The sequence below is a fragment of the Nomascus leucogenys genome, chromosome 3 (genome assembly GCF_006542625.1).
Source record: "Nomascus leucogenys isolate Asia chromosome 3, Asia_NLE_v1, whole genome shotgun sequence".
NCBI lineage: Eukaryota > Metazoa > Chordata > Mammalia > Primates > Hylobatidae > Nomascus > Nomascus leucogenys.
In genome coordinates, this window is record NC_044383.1 from 30,963,798 (window position 1) to 30,981,170 (window position 17,373).

At 51.3% G+C, this 17,373-nt stretch overlaps 1 protein-coding gene across 2 annotated transcripts in view; it reads left to right on the plus strand.

Moving 5' to 3' along the window:
- Positions 1–7,225, plus strand: part of ARL3 (ADP ribosylation factor like GTPase 3) — a 44,215-nt gene extending 36,990 nt beyond the window's left edge. Inside the window, exon 6 of one of the 2 annotated variants that reach the window (XM_003255406.4) lies at positions 4,004–7,225. In XM_003255406.4, coding sequence (XP_003255454.1) covers positions 4,004–4,051 — 48 coding nt within the window. In that variant the 3' untranslated portion in view covers positions 4,052–7,225. The remainder of the gene's footprint in view (positions 1–4,003) is intronic. The other variant, XM_030807666.1, reaches the window with a different exon arrangement.
- Positions 7,226–17,373: the final 10,148 nt, after the last annotated feature.

Below are 17,373 nucleotides of genomic sequence, written 5' to 3' on the forward strand. Positions count from 1 at the left end.
TCTCTGGTGCAATGCACTTTGTCACCAGAAAAAACTACTAATAGCGAGCCATATTTGATGTAAGCAGCATCCAACTGCTCCTTGACCCTGGGGGCCTGATGGCACAATGGGGTAGGCTGCATTGCTCAGCAAGGGTCCGAGCACCTCATCATCTTAAAGCAATTACTGCTGTGACCACATAACCAGCATGGCTCTAAAAACCAGGCCCATACAGCCATGGCTGCCACCGCTTCCTTCCAACTACCGAGCAGTGATGGATGCAATGTACAGAGATCAAATGTAAGAGAGCAGCGTAGTCAGAGACCACTCTTCCCTTGGAAAGAAGCAGCGCACCTTAACTTCTGGAATGCAGAGATCTGGGAGGAGTGAGTTTCCCCTGTATGCTTAGGGGCGGCCTGTTGTTTCTCCCAGTGGTTATAGGGGAGAATAATATTGTGCCATCGGGAACTTTATTTCCTCTCTAGGAGGCCAAACAAAGCTCAGTATTTAAAATTCCATGTCTCTCTTTAGTCTCTGTTATTGAATTGAAGCTAATCAATTCAAATGCAGTTTCAGCAAGATTGGTCAGGGGAGGGTCCAGGGAAGGAAGGAAGGGAGGACTATTTATACCATAAGATCGTCGTCCCCATAATGAAGATCAAATGTACAGAAAATTGGTCAAACCAGTTTTTAACAATAAAGGTTCGGCCAGGCGTGGTGGCGCATGCCTGTAATCCCAGCACTTTGGGAGACCGAGGTGGGTGGATCACAAGATCAGGAGATAGAGACCATCCTGGCTAACATGGTGAAACCCCGTCTCTACTAAAAATACAAAAATATTAGTCGGGCGTGGTGGCAGGCGCCTGTAGTCCCAGCTACTCGGGAGGCTGAGGCAGGAGAATGGCGTGAACCTGGGAGGCGGAGCTTGCAGTGAGTCGAGATCATGCCACTGCACTCCAGCCTGGGCGACAGAGCGAGACTCCGTCTCAAAAAAAGAAAAAAAAAGCCTTCCTTGCCAGATGAAAGCAAGAGTGGTGTGGAACATTTATTTAAACATAAGAAGCAGAAGGTTCCTTCTCTTGCAAGTATGTTGTCTCTAAATGTAGCATTTCCACTGGAGGTGGTGGTCTGGGTGGATGGTTAATATGTGAGGATTGTACAGCCAAGTAGATAGCCAGGCCTTTGCATATACAGATACCCACAGCCCAGGAATCTTGAGAACTGAATGGCCCATAACAACCTCTGGCACTATCCGAGCTGCAGGGAGGCTTGGCTGGGGCTACTCCAGTCTCAGGCCCCTGTTTTCAGCGGAAGTCACAAGGAGGATGAAACTAGAATTCCTCCCTTTCCCGTCTTCAGGGTGCTTCCCAGCTCCTCTCTAAGCTTGGGGCAGAACCCTTCACCCAGCAGGTACCCACATCCATGGAGAACTGGTAAGCAGCTCTGGAGCACCACGCTGGGCACCACAGCTTGCCGTTGCTCTGCTCTGTCCTGTGCCTTCATCTCCTCAGCTGTGATAGAGAAATAACACTAGCACCTACTTTGCAGGCTTCTACAAGGATTGACTTAAAAGATGTGAATTATGTGGGCTGTGGACTAGACATCATGTTAGGTTCTGGGAATATAATCTCCAGCAAGTCTGATGGGAGCCTCCCCTAGGGGAGCTTGAGCATCACCATTGCCTTTCCTTTCCAGGAGGCAGCTTGACAAAGCTTGCCCCGATGTGATTGACAAAGCTTGCCCCAGCTAGATCCATGGCCACGTGATTGAGGAGGTACCACTGTTGGCCAATGCCTCCTCTTCCCTCCCCTCCCACCTCCAGCCCAGTTCTCTTCTGCCTAGCACAAGAAAGATGCCACTCCCCAAGCCCTAGCCGCTTCAGATTAGAGGGGCCTCCCGGGCCCAGGGCAGCCACAGGGCTCGGTCCCCTGTTTACGCTCCCTGTGCTTCCCACACTCAGGGTTGCAGCGGCAGCTGCAGGGGCCCAGGCCGGGGGTCAGCTGGCAGGAACTGGCCTCTGCGTGCCCCCTGTTGGCAGGACAGTGGCTGGAAGGGCTTCGCCACTGCTGGCCCTCACAGGCACCTGGAGACACCAGACACTGTCCCTCAGCAGGGCTCTGCCGTTTGAACCCTCCTTTGCCTCCATAACAGAGACCCGGCATAAAACCACCCGGCACCCTCCACCTTCTGCTTTGGGCTCCTGCAGCTGAGTAAATATTTTTCCTATCTCTTTGCCTGCATTCATGTTCCGTTGTATGCAATAATCTCTCCTTAATCAGCCATAAAGCAAGGAAAAGGCAAAGCGCTGTTCACATAGTGTGGGCACACTGTCCTTGATTTCTCTGAGAAGATGGTTTGATTGCGAGCCTCCGTAGAGGGGAGAGTGTTGAGGTGCCCACCTTTGAGTGTTTGTGCGAGCCCCTGAAGGTGGAAAGTGCTGTGTAAGTGCTGAGCTATTCAGCTTCCCAGGCGAGAGAAGATGCTTATCTTATTCATCCCTCTTTTATTTGTAAAATCTTTTTTGTTTCTTGGCAGGTGATCTTTTTTTTTTCCTGGAAACCAATTAGCTACTAAAATTAAACATGCTTCTCTGTAAATTAATCCTTTTCATAAAATGGTCTTAAAATTGGCCTTAGCTTCTCAGAGTAAGTAGCTGACCCCATTGTAATTAGAGATGCATTTGGAGTCCCCATTTCTCCCACCTCGGCATTCCTCTGCCCTTCCCCCTGCCGCTGCCAGGTGCTGTCCACCTTCAGGCTTTCGGTGCCACCAGCCTCATCCTGGCAAAGGTCAGATGTCGGCTCTGGGACAGCCGTCAGATTATCTGGTTCTGCTGCCCAAGTGCACTGACAGCAACTGGCAGAGTTGTAATCACTGTAAATTCAGGTGACGGTCAGATGAGCCAGGAGAGAGGATGCCTGCTGGTTGTTTTTTTGCAGTGATGTATTGTTTATGGGATTAATGTTCCAAATGGCCAAGGATGTCAGCTGATATTTATTACTGTAAGCTGTCTCAGCTGCTCAGGTTCAGCAGCTAGATCCATGGCCACAGGAAATGTGGGACTCGGTGGCGTGTCCAGTATGGCTGATGTGTGCAGATGTAGCTGGGACCTCCATGAGCCTCTGTTACAGATGCAAGGGGAAGGACTCATGGCAGCAGCTGCCTTGGATTTTGTTCAGGGCTTCTGAGGGAACTCCACACACTCTTGAAGGTTGGGGAGACTCTAGCGAACGGGAGAGTGTCCAGGTCTGGCTCCAAAGGGGGTTGGGAAGGAGTTCATCTCTGACAGGCCTGGCATCCATAGGAATTGTGCTGCCTGCCAGGTAGCTGTAGGCATTGTGTGGTTTTTACCTTGGTCCCTCTTCAGCCTTCTAAGAGAGGGCGCTTTCAAGGTCATTGTGCCTTTAAGGGAGCCTTCTCCCCAGTCCCTCTGGATGCTGGTGCTTAAAGCTATAAGAAGTGGGCCAGACCCTTTTAAACCTATCTGGAGTACCGCAGGAAGAGAAGTAAATGCACATCGCCCTGGTGTGTGCCTCGCAACACTCACTGCAGTAGGTTTGTTTTTCCAAAAAGAAATTTAATTTAACCCAAGTGTACACTGTCACACTGTAAACACATGGGGCACCAAAAGGGTGGCTTATTGAATTTAATGCCCTGGCAAAGGTCAGCTTTTAGAAAAAGCCAAAAATGGCTGGAATCTTTCCTGATAGCTCTTCAGTCAGGCTTTGGATGCAGGCAGATGTGTTTATTTTTTCAGAGGGAGTTCCTGAGGACCCATCTCAAGTTCAGGCGCTGGGCGTCCCCCTCCCATTGCCCTCTTGTGCTCCCAGAGACCTCCCTCCTCCTCCTCCTGGGAGGTCACTGTCCCTGGTCACCCAGGTGGGCCCCTGAGCCAAGCAAACTCCCTAAAGCTGGCGGTCTGGGAGGGAGGGCCTGGGACCCCCACCGCCCGCCCCTCCAGGTTGGAGTGTGTGGTGCTTTTCTTATAACTAACACTGCGTTTCTCTTCCCATTTCCCTCAAAGGATGGCATGGACTGGGTCTGCAAAAATGTCAATGCAAAAAAGAAATAAAACCTAGACGAATGGAGATGCAGGAGCTGCGGGAGCCGAATTCGGTCCTGAAAAACACTAATTTGCTGCTTTCTGACCAAATGTTTTTCCATCTGTGTACAGCTCCAGCTGTTTGAAGAGAGGGAACAACACAGTTTAGAAAGAATCCCCATTCCAGCAGTAGATTTAACTGATCTCTGAGGTTCAGTATCATTTTTCAAATAAAGGAATTATATTATTTCCTCTGCATAATTGAAATAGTATTAAATGTCTCAAAGCACATTAGATTAGAAAATGAGATCTTTGAAATGAGCAAGAGATTGCACTGCAGTTTAGACAATTCCAGTGGGCTTTTTTTCCTCTCAAAAAAAAAAAAAAAGAAAAAGAGGAAGAAGCAGCTTTGCTGAGTTCATTTATTTACTGACCCGTCCCTTGCATTCCCTCCATGGTTTTGAAACCACAGACAGTGTTTGCTGGTGCTGTCAGTGATTTTTACCGTCACCAGCCCAGCCAGGCTTCAGTCTGTCCAGCAGGAAGCTGCTGGGTGGGGGTGGGGGCAGAAAAGGTAGATAATTAAACCATCTCATCGTCTTGCAGGTCGGAGACTACGTATGTAATCCTCACTCTTTGGGCAGGAAAAAAAAAAAAAGCTCTTTCTTGCAGACAAGTCACTACAGAAACATACCCCATCCCACCCACCCCTGCCCCCGCCCCAGCCAGCCACACAGAGAAGCAAATTCTTATGACTTTTGACTGTAATGACATCTGGAATGTAAGGAGAGGTGGGAGGTTTAATTCCAGAAAAATTACAAGGTCCTTAAAAAGCTCTCACATCGAGGGCTCAGGCTAGCGTAAACAGGCTTTCTCCAGCTCAGTGGAGCAGTGAGCAGCCAACTCTGAGATTAGCTGGCTTCTCCACGGCCATCCTATAGACAGGATTTCTAAAGCTCAAAGAATTCTGTGTCTAAACGATCACAATAGGCCGCTGCTATCAGATTTTAGAAATAAATGCGGCTTTACCATGAACCTGCTCCACTGAGAAAAGCCAGGCAGATCGATTTTTAGAGAGATCAATTTTTACAGTTGCTGGCAACTTGGCGGTGTGGGATGCTCCTGGGTGGAGAGGGTTTGCTGCTGGGGAGGACATGGGTGTGTGTGTGACTGCAGGGGTCGTGTCCAGGGAAGCCAGAGTCACGCCAGCTGCTGGGCTCCTCTGCCTCTCTGCAGCAGAATGTCTGTCCTCTGTTGATTGATTGGAGAGGAATAGCAGAACATTTCTCCTGCCCCTCGTTGCAAAACAAGCTTGTTTCCCTGAGCCTCAGAAATCCTCAGCTTCAAACATGGGGAAACAGGCCAGAGCATTGCCCAGCTCCTGAATTAAACTCTGTTCTGGTGCCTGAGCTCAGGGGTTTTCAGAGAATGAATAAGAGACTGTCCAGTGACTGGTGGGTCCCTGGGGGCCAGCTGCCTTCTCATCCTGGGAGGTGGCCCTTCCCAAGCCCATCAGGGCGTGTGAGCAGACTGAAGGGACCACTGCAGCCCCTGGCCCTCAGTACCCAGCATTTTCTGGCTAAGAGTATGCAGCAGAGACTGAGGCATATCCAGCTTCAAAAGCAGTCTGGCATGAAAGTCATTAACAAAGCCAGCCATGAAAAGGTGCCCCGGAGTTGATGTGGACAGACCTGTAAGGACTTGCAAAACAAAAGAAAGTGAGGGTTTTTTTAAACCGCAGAGCTAGCTGCTCTCTGCAGCCTCCTCCACTGGCTTCTCTGGCTCACCCAAGCTCCTCTCTTACAGAGGCAACACAGAATTATAAGGAATCAGAAATCCCCCTTCTACCAGGCTGCAAATGTGGCTCTAGCACTTGGAAATTGTTTTTTCTTCCGAAGAGTTCATCAGGGACAAGTTATCTGAGGGGCAAAATGCCTGCTTGGAGGTCTGCAATTTTGGAACACTGCAGTGTGGAACTTTGACTCTGGCAGTGGAGGGTCTGTAAAATATTTTTGTTCTTTTAGCACCAACTTAGGGGACTGTTTTAAAGAGCTCTCCCAAGGCCTCTGCTAGCAGGCAGAAGCCACTCCTCTGATAACGGCCTCTGTAAAATGTTCTGATTTGCTCCTCAGCTGCAGAGACACAGAGACACTGCAGATGTCACACGCTTTCATCTTCCCTTTGAGCCCTTTTGAACCCTCCTGGGGCTCTGGGGTAGATGAGAGAAGCCTGAAAAAGGCAGAGTTTGAAAGCTCCCATTTAAAAACAAAATACTTTTTAAAGCTCTCTTGCCTCTTCCCTACCCACTCCTGCCCCCTGACCGGAAGACAGAATTTGAAGCTGGAAAAGGAAGACCCCTTTTCTCCTCCTCCCGTCCCCAGTGAGTCTTAGCGAGACTTTTGCCCTGCGCACAATTGCATCTGAATGTGCGGGGGAGAGGGCTGGGGGCCGGAGGGCAGACGAGGCCTGGGGGGGTGCTCGTGATATGTGCTCAAGCCAGTTGTGAGAAAAACTCGAGTCCTCCCCTCCTCCCGATCTACCCTGTGTGGCTGCTTTTGGCTGGATTCCCTGCACCCAATGCAACACACCCTTTCCCCTTCACTCTCCCTTGGTTACTATGGAAACAAGGGTGTCATTGATGTGGGCTGAGCTGGGGAACATGTCTGTGCACAGCTGAAAGTCAGCGATTATGCCGGCGGTTAGAAATGTGCTAGGGTTAAAGAAGTCCGCAGCTCCCACGGCTGCTGAGAGGACATGGTCCTGCCCCCTTCCTTCCTCTGTCCCTCCATCTCCACTTCTCTCTCCTGGCTTTTGACAAATTTCTTTATTCCCCTCTGGACTAAAGTAGTGGCTATTTTTGTGCCACTCTGCGCCCCACCCTCACTGTTGGCCGCTCCTTATCCGGCCTGGCCTGGAGGGTGACACCATGTCACCCTCACCAGGACTCGTCTCTCCATTCCCGTCAGAGTTTGCTTTGATTTCCCTTTCCTTTCCTTCTCGGGGACCAGTTCTTACTTCCTTTTATTTTTAGCTCTGCACTCCATGTGGTTTCAGGGTTCAGTCTGATCCATCAAAAGGTTCTTTTTTTATAATCCCTTTTGAAAATGATAATCAAAGGAAGAGACGTGGTGTTTGGTCATGTGGAAAACTCAATGTATAATTTAGACGTCTGTCAAAAATCTGACAAATAAAATTTAGCTGGAATGAAGACAGCCTGGAATGTGTTGTGTTCTTTGCCGAAGCTCAGAGAGGGCCTGAAATGTGTTTGTCCTTTCAGGGGTTAGCTTTCTTCAAGAGGTTTTTTCCAGAAGGATATATATAAAAAATAGGATACCAACAATAGAAATAATAGCCCTTCATTAAGCCCCTCCTACGTGCCGGGCACTTTAGATACATCATGGTGAGCATTAGTCCCCCTTTGCAGCGGAGGAAATTGAGACATTTGCCCCAGTTAAGGAATTTGCCTGAAATCACAGAGCCTTTAAGTGCAGATGGGGCCTGGAGCCTGGGTCTGAATGCTGAGCAAGCTGCCGCCTCTGGAAAACAAAAACAGTCAATGGCAGGGCCGGATCATGCCTGGAATCCCAGCACTTTCAGAGGCCAAGGCAGGTAGATCTCCTGAAGTCAGGAGTTCAAGACCAGCCTGACCAACATGGTGAAACCCCATCTCTACTAAAAATACAAAATTAGCTGAGCATAGTGGCACATGCCTGTAATCCCAGCTGCTTGGGAGGCTGAGGCAGGAGAATTGCTCGAACCCAGGAGTCGGAGGTTGCAGTGAGCTGAGATCACGCCATTGCACTCCAGCCTGGGCAACAAGAGCAAAACTCCTTCGCAAAAAAAAAAAAAAAAATCTGTCAATGGCTCATCTCCCAGCAGCCTCAGCCCCCAGCCTCTGAGTGCTCCTTCTGCCCAGCCTCCCCCCCTCAGCCTCTGACGAGCACTGCTCCCCTGGGTTCCCTGCCCCAGGTGTTGGGTGTCCTCTGCTCACACAGCACAAACATAGACTGGGTTTCATCCTTGGCCAGGTCCAGCCCGACAGACAGGAAAAAGGGAGAAGAAATAATTAGCAAAGTTAGGGCCTGCAGGGAGACTTGCAGTTACATAGTACCTAATATTGGATCTTCCATTTACAGAGGGTTCCGAGAGGGAACAGACCTGCCCAGTGTTACATGGAAGGTGCAGAGTTGGCAGCTGTCCCGGGCTCTGCCTTCTGGAGCAGAAGAGTTCGTTGTCCCTTCAGCAGGCTAGAGACACAGCAGCACAGCTGGTCCCAAAGGGCCTCACCATTTGTGCGTGTGTGTGCGTTTTGTGTTTCTGAGACAGGATTTCGCTCTGTCACTCAGACTGGAGTGCAGTGGCACAGTCACAACTCACTGCAGCCTCAACCTCCTGGGCTCAAGCCATCCTCCCAACTCAGCCTCCCAAGTAGCTGGGACTAGAGGCATGTACCACCATGTCTGGCTAATTTTTTTTTTTTTTTTTTTGAGACAGAGTCTCACTCTGTCGCCCAGGCTGGAGTGCAGTGGCGCGATCTCGGCTCACTGCAAGCTCCACCTCCCAGGTTCATGCCATTCTCCCGCCTCAGCCTCCCTAGTAGCTGGGACTACAGGCACCTGCCACCACACCGGCTAACTTTTGGGGTTTTTTTTTATTTTTAGTAGAGACGGGGTTTCACAGTGTTAGCCAGGATGGTCTCGATCTCCTGACCTCGTGATCTGCCTGCCTCGGCCTCCCAAAGTGCTGGGATTACAGGCGTGGGCCACTGTGCCCGGCCTTTAAAGAGCAAGCTGTGGGCAGAACTAGCTGGTAGCTGGAAGCAGGAGAAAGAAGAATTAGGGTTGCTAGATACATTACAGAACATTCCGTTAAACTTGAATTTCAGATAAACAATGAATAGTTTTTAATTCAAGTATATCCCATGCAATATTTGGGACATCAGTATAACACTCGAAAAATGCATTGGTTTTTTTTTGTTTTTTTTTCTTTTTTCTTTTTTTGAGACAGAGTCTCGCTGTCGCCCAGGCTGGAGTGCAGTGGCGCGATCTCAGCTCACTGCAGGCTCCGCCCCCCGGGGTTCACGCCATTCTCCTGCCCCAGCCTCCCGAGTAGCTGGGACTACAGGCGCCTGCCATCTCGCCCAGCTAATTTTTTGTATTTTTAGTAGAGACGGGGTTTCACTGTGTTAGCCAGGATGGTCTCGATCTCCTGACCTCGTGATCGGCCCGCCTCGGCCTCCCAAAGTGCTGGGATTACAGGCGTGAGCCACCGCGCCCGGCCGAAAAATGCATTGTTTACCTTAAATTCAAATTTAACTCGACATCCTAGCTTTTTGGCTTTGTTTTGATAAATCTGGCAAAACCCTTCCCAGCACTCCCTGCCCAAAAAAGGGACAGCGCAGTACAATTAAAAAGTGTGGCTGGGCGCGGTGTCTTATGCCCGTAATCCCAGCATTTTGATGTTGACTAGGCCAGCATAGGGAGATTTAAAGGAGATCTCATGTAAACAAAGTGCCTAGATCTAGGACAATACCTAGCACATAGAAGGAACAATCCACGCCTCAGTTTCTTTTTCTTTTCTTTTCTTTTTTGGAGACGGAGTTTCGCTCTTCTGCCCAGACTGGAATTCAGTGGCACGATCTCGGCTCACTGCAACCTCCACCTCCCGGGTTCAAGCGATTCTCCTGCCTCAGCCTCCCGAATAGCTGGGATTACAGGCATGTGCCACCATCCCCAGCTAATTTTTGTATTTTTAGTAGAGATGGGGTTTCACCATGTTGACTAGGCTGGTCTTGAACTCCTGACCTCAGGTGATCCACATGCCTTGGCCTCCCAAAGTGCTGGGATTACAGGCGTGAGCCACCGTGCCTGGCCCTCAGTTTCTTATCTTCAAATTTAGGGAATAATCATGTTGTGCAGTTGTCAAGAGGATGAGATGAGATGACTGTACAGTGAGTAGTAGGTGCTAAATCAATGGTAGCAAATATAACAGCTGGCAGAAGGTCTGGAGTCCAGGCCTTCCCAGGCCCCCAAGACCTCTACCTCCCACCTTCCCTCCCATGTGGCTCTGTGACTTTCAAGGCCAGCAGCCCCCTCCCTTCAGGACTCCCAGGGCCACCCCAACCACACCTCCTGCTTAGATTTGTAAGTGGGAAAGGCTCTTATCAGAGGATCCTGATTGGCCCCAGGTGCAAACACAGTTTATCTCTCAGTCAAGCTGCATCTCAGGGCCTCTGTCCCTGTCTCCCCCTCATCCCCGTTAATTGCAATCTGTTCTGTAATTTCCTTTTCCAACACTGCAAAACACAGAGAAGCTGCAGCCACCAGGAGCAGGGGCAGGGAGGAGAGAAAGAGAGCCCTGGCTCCCTGCAGACATTCTGCTGGTCCAGCACTGGTGTGTGCGTGTCCAGAACCAACCACACACAGGCGTGGAAGTGCAGCCAACAACCAGGCCCCCACAGTGTCAGACCAGGGGAAAAGAGTTAAGGAGGTAGCCACTTGCACCAGGTACTTCACAGTTATCTTATTTAATCCTCGCAAAGACACTGTTAACTGTAGGTATTGTCATTCACAGTATGGGGATGGGGCTCACAGAATTTGAATCACTCACCCATGATTCCACAGGAAGAACTGGGCACAGTCAGGATTTGAACCCAGGCCTGTTTCACTGCTGGGTCCCAAATTTATACCACAATACCTGTTTGCTTTTGGCTCCTAATGCTCTGCTCTCAGAAAAGGAGCTAAGGAATCCTTCTGCACGAAGGAACACGGAGCGGTTTCTTCTCCAGAGCGAATAGCAGTGTCCTAGGGACAAAAAGCCTTTGCTAAAGAAATGAAATATTAATGACAGAACTGCAGAAAGCAAGCTGTGTCCAGGAGGGGGCAGGGAGAATTTGCTTGGATACCTGAAGCTGAGAGGTACAGGGTTGCGGTCAGAATCCCATTTAGCTAAGCCAACTGCTTCTCCTTTGAATCATTAGTGGGTCTCATCCTTTGATTAGCCCTACAAGATAGCTGTTTACTGTCCCTAGTTCCCAGATGACGAAACCAAGGCTCACAAAGGTTAAGTCACTTGCCCAGAGTCATACAGCTAGGAAATGGCTTGACTGTGATTCCCGCCAGCCCACTCGCTGAAAGCCCATTTTATTCCGTGATGTCACCCCAAGGAGGTAGGCGAGAGGCAGCCCTCGCTCTTTGCCACTCACCCTGTTTTCAGGATCCAGAAGACCCTGCCCTGGGGTCCCAGAGTCAGCTGCTGCTCTGGATGCCACCAGTAGAGGGGGCAGGAGGTGCCCAGCCCCACCCTTACAACCAAGGAAAGGGCCTGGGGAGGCTGTTGCAGTTGGGGCTCTGGCCTGGGATCAGCTGCCTCCACTCCCACCCAGGGCTCAGAAGCCCCTGTGCCACCCCCTGGAGGCACAGCCTTAGGAGCCCCCCAAGACCGCTGGAGCAGGAGGAGAAAGAGCTCACCATAGGAGACACACGGGCTCCGTCCACAGGCAGGCCCTCTTGGCCACATTCCTAACACTAGAGAGGCCTGTCATCCAGGCCACCACTGACTCATGTGGGAAATGATGCCCCACACCAGAGTACAAGGTGTGGCACCAGCTGCAGCCCCCTCAGCCAGTTCCCTTGGGTAGGGCACAAGCTGAACAGCTACACTTGACCCTGCCTATGACAGCAGCCAGACCCCTCCCTGGGCCTGCATTTCAGCACTGTCCCCCAGCCCAGGCCCAGGCCCACCTGGAGCACCTGCTCCCGGCCTGGAGTCCAGCATTCTCCTTCCCTAGCCCTCCTTGCTGCCAGGACGTCAGAATCCTGCAGAATGATGCTGGTCCACCAACCTCAGCCCCCTTGGATTCCCTCTGGAGGCACAGAGCAAGCCTGGTCTAGGGCTGTCACATAGGAATGGGGCTTCCCTCGAGCCTCCAGAGGACAGTGCCAAAGCCGTTTTCCTGCTGGAATGCTACAGATGGCTTCTGGGAAGAAGGGGATAAGAAGCTTTGGTTTGTAAACAACAGCCCATCCTGGACCAAGGGATCCAATCCAGCCCAACTCTCCCCTCACTCTCCCCAGCTCCTATGGGGATGCAGCCTGGATTTCATCCTTATTCATGCCCCAGGTCCCTTTCCCACCCTGAGACCTCCAGATCTGGTATAGCAGCAGGTCGGAAGAAGAAAAAGCAGGAGGAAGGGGCATTCAGGGGCTGAGATGCTGCTCCAGGCAGTGGGGGAGGCATCTGCACAGCTGCAGGCAGCCCCTCTACCCCCAGTCTGTGAATGGGCAAATCACCCTCTCCCGCCCGCCTGCCACTGCTCCTGAAACAGTTGGTCCTAATGAACACTAAGCAAGCAGGGCAGCTGTGAGCATGATCCATATGCATGGGAGGTGTATATTTATCCTCACATCCCGCCCCACCCTGCAGCTGCTGCCATCCCCTATGCCAGGAGGGTGAGTGGGCACCAGGGCCCAGCCTGCTCCCGGGCTCCCAGGCCCCCACTTCTCCCAGCCCTCCCTCCCCAACCCACGCCCACAGCCTTCACTTGACCCATTTTGGAGGCAGAAGTTTGTATGTGTGTTTGAGAGAAAGAGAGTGCACACATCATTTCCCCGGTTGGTGCTTTTGATTTCCTCTGAAGCATCTTGATTGCGGATGTACAATGGCATCTTGCTGCCAGTGCTCCCTCAGCAGCTTCTGGCTCCACGCTGCCTCCTCCCTGGAGCCGGGATTTTCTGCTGACTCTGGGGCCCATGGTTAGCTGGCAGGGAAGGGGAAAGCTTGATCCAGGCTTCCATCCCTTAGCTGAGCAGCAGGACCTGGACACCCAGCCACCTGCCTTCCCGCTCCTTAGACCGGGTTGAGGGTGCACCCTGAACCCCACCTGTCTCTCCCTTGGCCCTCCCACTGCCTCCTAGCCTGGTCTGGACTCCCCTGCCTGATCCTCCTTCGAGGGATTAGCGCCATTATTAAAATGCAGTACCCTGCTAAGATGCCTTCAGAGGCCCTGCTGCTGTGGGTCCCTCAAGCCAAACCATTTATCCTGTTATTCAAGGCCCTGCTGATCTGATCCCAAACCTTTTTAATGGACTTATCAGCCATGGACTCCACACAGCCTTTGTGCCCAAATCTCTTCTCACTACTCCCCCAAGCATAATCCCTACAATTTCATTTTCCCACCTGTGTTCACAGCAACCTCCTCCCTGGGATGTCTGCCCCCTCTTTTGAGCTTTCCGTTCCTTTAGGGCATGCTTCAAGTCCTACCTCCCTAAGAGGACAGCCGGGTACCCTCTAACCCTCTCCCTGTGAAACCCTTCATCCAGCAAATATCTCTTTTTTTTTTTTTTTTTTTTTTTTGAGACAGTCTCTCGCCAGGCCGGACTGCAGTGGCGCAATCTCGGCTCACTGCAAGCTCCGCCTCCCGGGTTCAGGCCATTTTCCCGCCTCAGCCTCTCGAGGTAGCTGAGACTACAGGCGCCCGCCGCTGCGCCCGGCTAATTTTTTGTATTTTTAGTAGAGACGGAGTTTCACCGTGTTAGCCAGGATGGTCTCGATCTCCTGATCTCGTGATCCACCCGCCTCGGCCTCCCAAAGTGCTGGGATTACAGGTGTGAGCCACCGCGCCCGGCCAAGCAAATATCACTTGAGCAGAAGCAAAACCCCTCCCATAGCCTGTGCCCTGCCCTGTCCCCTCACTGCCTGTCTGACCTCATCACTCGCTACTCTCTCCCACCCCCAACGCTTTCCAGCTGCCCTCGCCCCCTGACTGTTTCTGAAACATTTTCTGCCTGAGGCCTTTGCATTGGTTCTCTCTGCCAGAAGCACTCATGCTCCAAGTATCCCCCAGATCTTGCCCCCCCACATTCTTGAGGTTTCTGCTCAATGCCACCTCCTCAGCCAGACTGCTCGGTCCTCCCTATAAACACTTCCACACCCCCTCCCCTCCTGGTATCCCCTGTGCCCCCACCTGCTTTGCCTTCCTGGACTGTACTTATCACCAACTCACGATGACTTGTTTTTTTTTTTTTTTTTTGAGATGGAGTTTCGTTCTTGTTGCCCAGGTTGGAGTGCAATGGCGTGATCTCGGCTCACTGCAACCTCCGCCTCCCAGGTTCAAGCAATTCTCCTGCCTCAGCCTCCCAGGTAGCTGGGACTACAGGTGTCTGCCACCAGGCCCAGCTAATTTTTTTGTATTTTTATTAGATACGTGGTTTCACCATGTTAGCCAGGATGGTCTCGATCTCCTGACCTCGTGATCTGCCTGCCTCGGCCTCCCAAAGTGCTGGGATTATAGGCGTGAGCCACTGCACCCGGCCTTTTTTTTTTTTTTGAGACGGAGTCTCGCTCTGTTGCCCAGGCCAGAGTGCAGTGGCATGATCTCGGCTCACTGCAACCTTTGCCTCCTGAGTTCAAGTGATTTTCCTGCCTCAGCCTCCCAAGTAGCTGGGACTACAGGCATGCATCACCATGCCCGGCTAATTTTTGTATTTTTAGTAGAGCTGGAGTTTTGCCATGTTAGCCAGGCTGGTCTGGAACTCCTGACCTCAGGTGATCTGCCCACCTTGGCCTCCCAAAGTGCTGGGATTACAGGTGTGAGCCACAGCCCCCAGCCTCACAGTGACTTTTTTTTTTTTTTTTTTTTTGGAGACGGAGTCTCACTCTGTCACCCAGGCTGGAGTGCAATGGTGTGATCTCGGCTCACTGCAACCTATGCCTCCCATGTTTAAGCAATTCTCCTGCCTCAGCATCCCGAGTAGCTGGGACTACAGGCATGCTCCACCATGCCTAGCTAATTTTTTTATATTTTTAGTAGAGACGGGGTTTCACCATGTTGCCCAGGCTGGTGTCAAACTCCTGAGCTCAGGCAGTCTGCCCGCCTTGGCCTCTCAAAGTGCTAGGATTACAGGCATGAGCCACCAGGCCCGGCCTCTCATGGTGACTTCTTTAGGGTTGATTGTCTAGCTCTTCCCCACAGAGGATCAGTTCCAAGACGGCAGAGTTTGTTTTGTTCGCTGCTATATCCCTGACATTGAAGCAACGCCTGGAACAATAAGGAGCTCAATAATGACTTATTGGATGAATCAATGAATGAAACAAACATACAGGCATTGTGCTAGGCTCTGAAAAAAAAATCAGAGCTGACTCACATTTACGTCCTCCAGGCACTCACAGCCTAGTTGGACATTAAGCCAGGCAGCTTGCAACTTAACCTGTGAACCACAATTAGTTAAAATCCAAAGTGAGGGAGCGAAATGCATGGGAGTATGGCTGGCCCAAAGGAACATAAACATTGTGATAGCTGTGGATGCCTGAAAGTCGCCTATGCCAGCACCAGACCTGGCGCTCACATGCATCATCTCATTATTCCTTAGCCACTCTCTGCAGAGGGGGCGGGGGCCAGGAGGGCTGCACAGAGGTGAGACTTTGAGGCTAGAGAGTCAGTCCAGGCAGAGGGTCAGCAAGTCCAAAGCCAGTGGGGCATGGAAGCACGCAGGTTGTGGGCAGACTGACTTCCAGCATATGGTGTGCTGGGTGGAGACTAGGGAGCTGCAGCGGGCGGGACTGGCATTTGGTGTGGCTGGTAAGTCCCTCTTAAGCCACAAACTGCCCATCTGCATCCATGTCCCCTCCCAGCTCAGTACCCTGCAGCAGGCATGCACATGGGTAGTGTCTGATGGCAACACCCAATTCACAACCAGGCAGCCAGGACATTTATTTTTATTTATGTATTTTTTTGAGACGGAGTTTCACTCTTGTCATGCAAGCTGGAGTGCAATGATGCAATCTTGGCTCACTGCAACGTCCGCCTCCCGGGTTCAAGCAATTCTCCTGCCTCAGCCTCCTGAGTAACTGGGATTACAGACAGCCACCACCACGCCCGGTTAATTTTTGTATTTTTAGTGGAGATGGGGTTTCACCGTGTTGGCCAGGCTGGTCTCGAACTCCCGACCTCAGGTGATCCACCCGCCTCAGCCTCCCAAAGTGCTGGGATCATGGGCGTGAGCCACCGCGCCCGGCCCAGGACATTTATATGTCAAATGATTCACTGCTGGTTTTTTTCCAGGTGGACCAGAAGTTCATACCACCCTCACACTCAGTTCTTGCAACACCCCTCCCCGCATTCTACTTCTGAGATGGAATTCTGTGCCATCTCTTTTTTTTGAGACTAAAGTCTCACTCTTGTTGCCCAGGCTGGAGTGCAGTGGTGAGATCTTGGCTCACTGCAACCTCCACCTCCCGGGTTCAGGCGATTCTCCTGCCTCAGCCTCCTGAGTAGCTGGGATTACAGGCGCCTGCCACCACTCCTGGCTAATTTTTGTACTTTTAGTAGAGACGGGGTTTCACCATGTTGGCCAGGCTGGTCTTGAACTCCCGACCTCAGGTGATACACCAGCCTCAGCCTCCCAAAGTGCTGGAATTACAGGCATGAGCCAGTGCACCCGGCCATTCTGTGCCATCTCTAAGCCCCCATGCTACAAGCTGCATACCAACTCACATATCGCCCCCTGCTTGCCAGTGTAAATAATAATAATAAAAAAATCTATATCACAGAGCAGATGGGTCCTCTCTCAAGAAAGAGCCAATTATTGAAGATCTAGTGCAAGGAGAAGTCATAAATATCCCAGTTTGCTACAGTTGAGAGGCATTAACCACACAACAGTGAAAGAAAACTGGTCTCTCGTGAAGGAAACATTCGAAGACCCCCCTAGTGCAGAGCTCTGGGATAAGTCCAGGCCACTAGATGACAGAGCAAGACACTGTCTCAAAAAAAAAAAAAAAAAAAAAAGAGAGAGAATAGATAAGGTAAAGACCAGAGCTCTGTCCATCAGCTTTCTATTGGTTATGTCGAAGGACTTTCACTGTGACAGTGACATCCTGAGGTTGTGGGCTGTGCAGGAATTCCAGCAGGGTTGGAACACATGCTATCCTGGAAGGGAAGACAGACTTTGGGATTCAGGTAGAAGGAGAGAGTGTTAGGAAAGAAAGACGGAAGCTGAAGCTGAAGGAAGAAACTCACGTTCTTGGGGCCAGCCCCTTCCTGGTCCAGGCAGATCCCTTCTCACCATGAGCCCCTCAACCCTAGCGGCCTCTGCCCCATACTGTGAAGTATTTCCCATTCCTCCCAGCCTCCAAAGAAGATTCTGGAATCTTAGCCCTGAAACAGCCTGAACCCCAGGCCCTGCCCCAGCTCTTCTGCAGAGTATAAGACAGAGGCAATCTAGGGCCGGGCGTGGTGGCTCACGCCTGTAATCCCAGCACTTCAGGAGGCTGAGGTGGGCAGATCATGAGGTCAGGAGATCGAGACCTTCCTGGCTAACACAGTGAAACCCCGTCTCTACTAAAAATACAAAAAA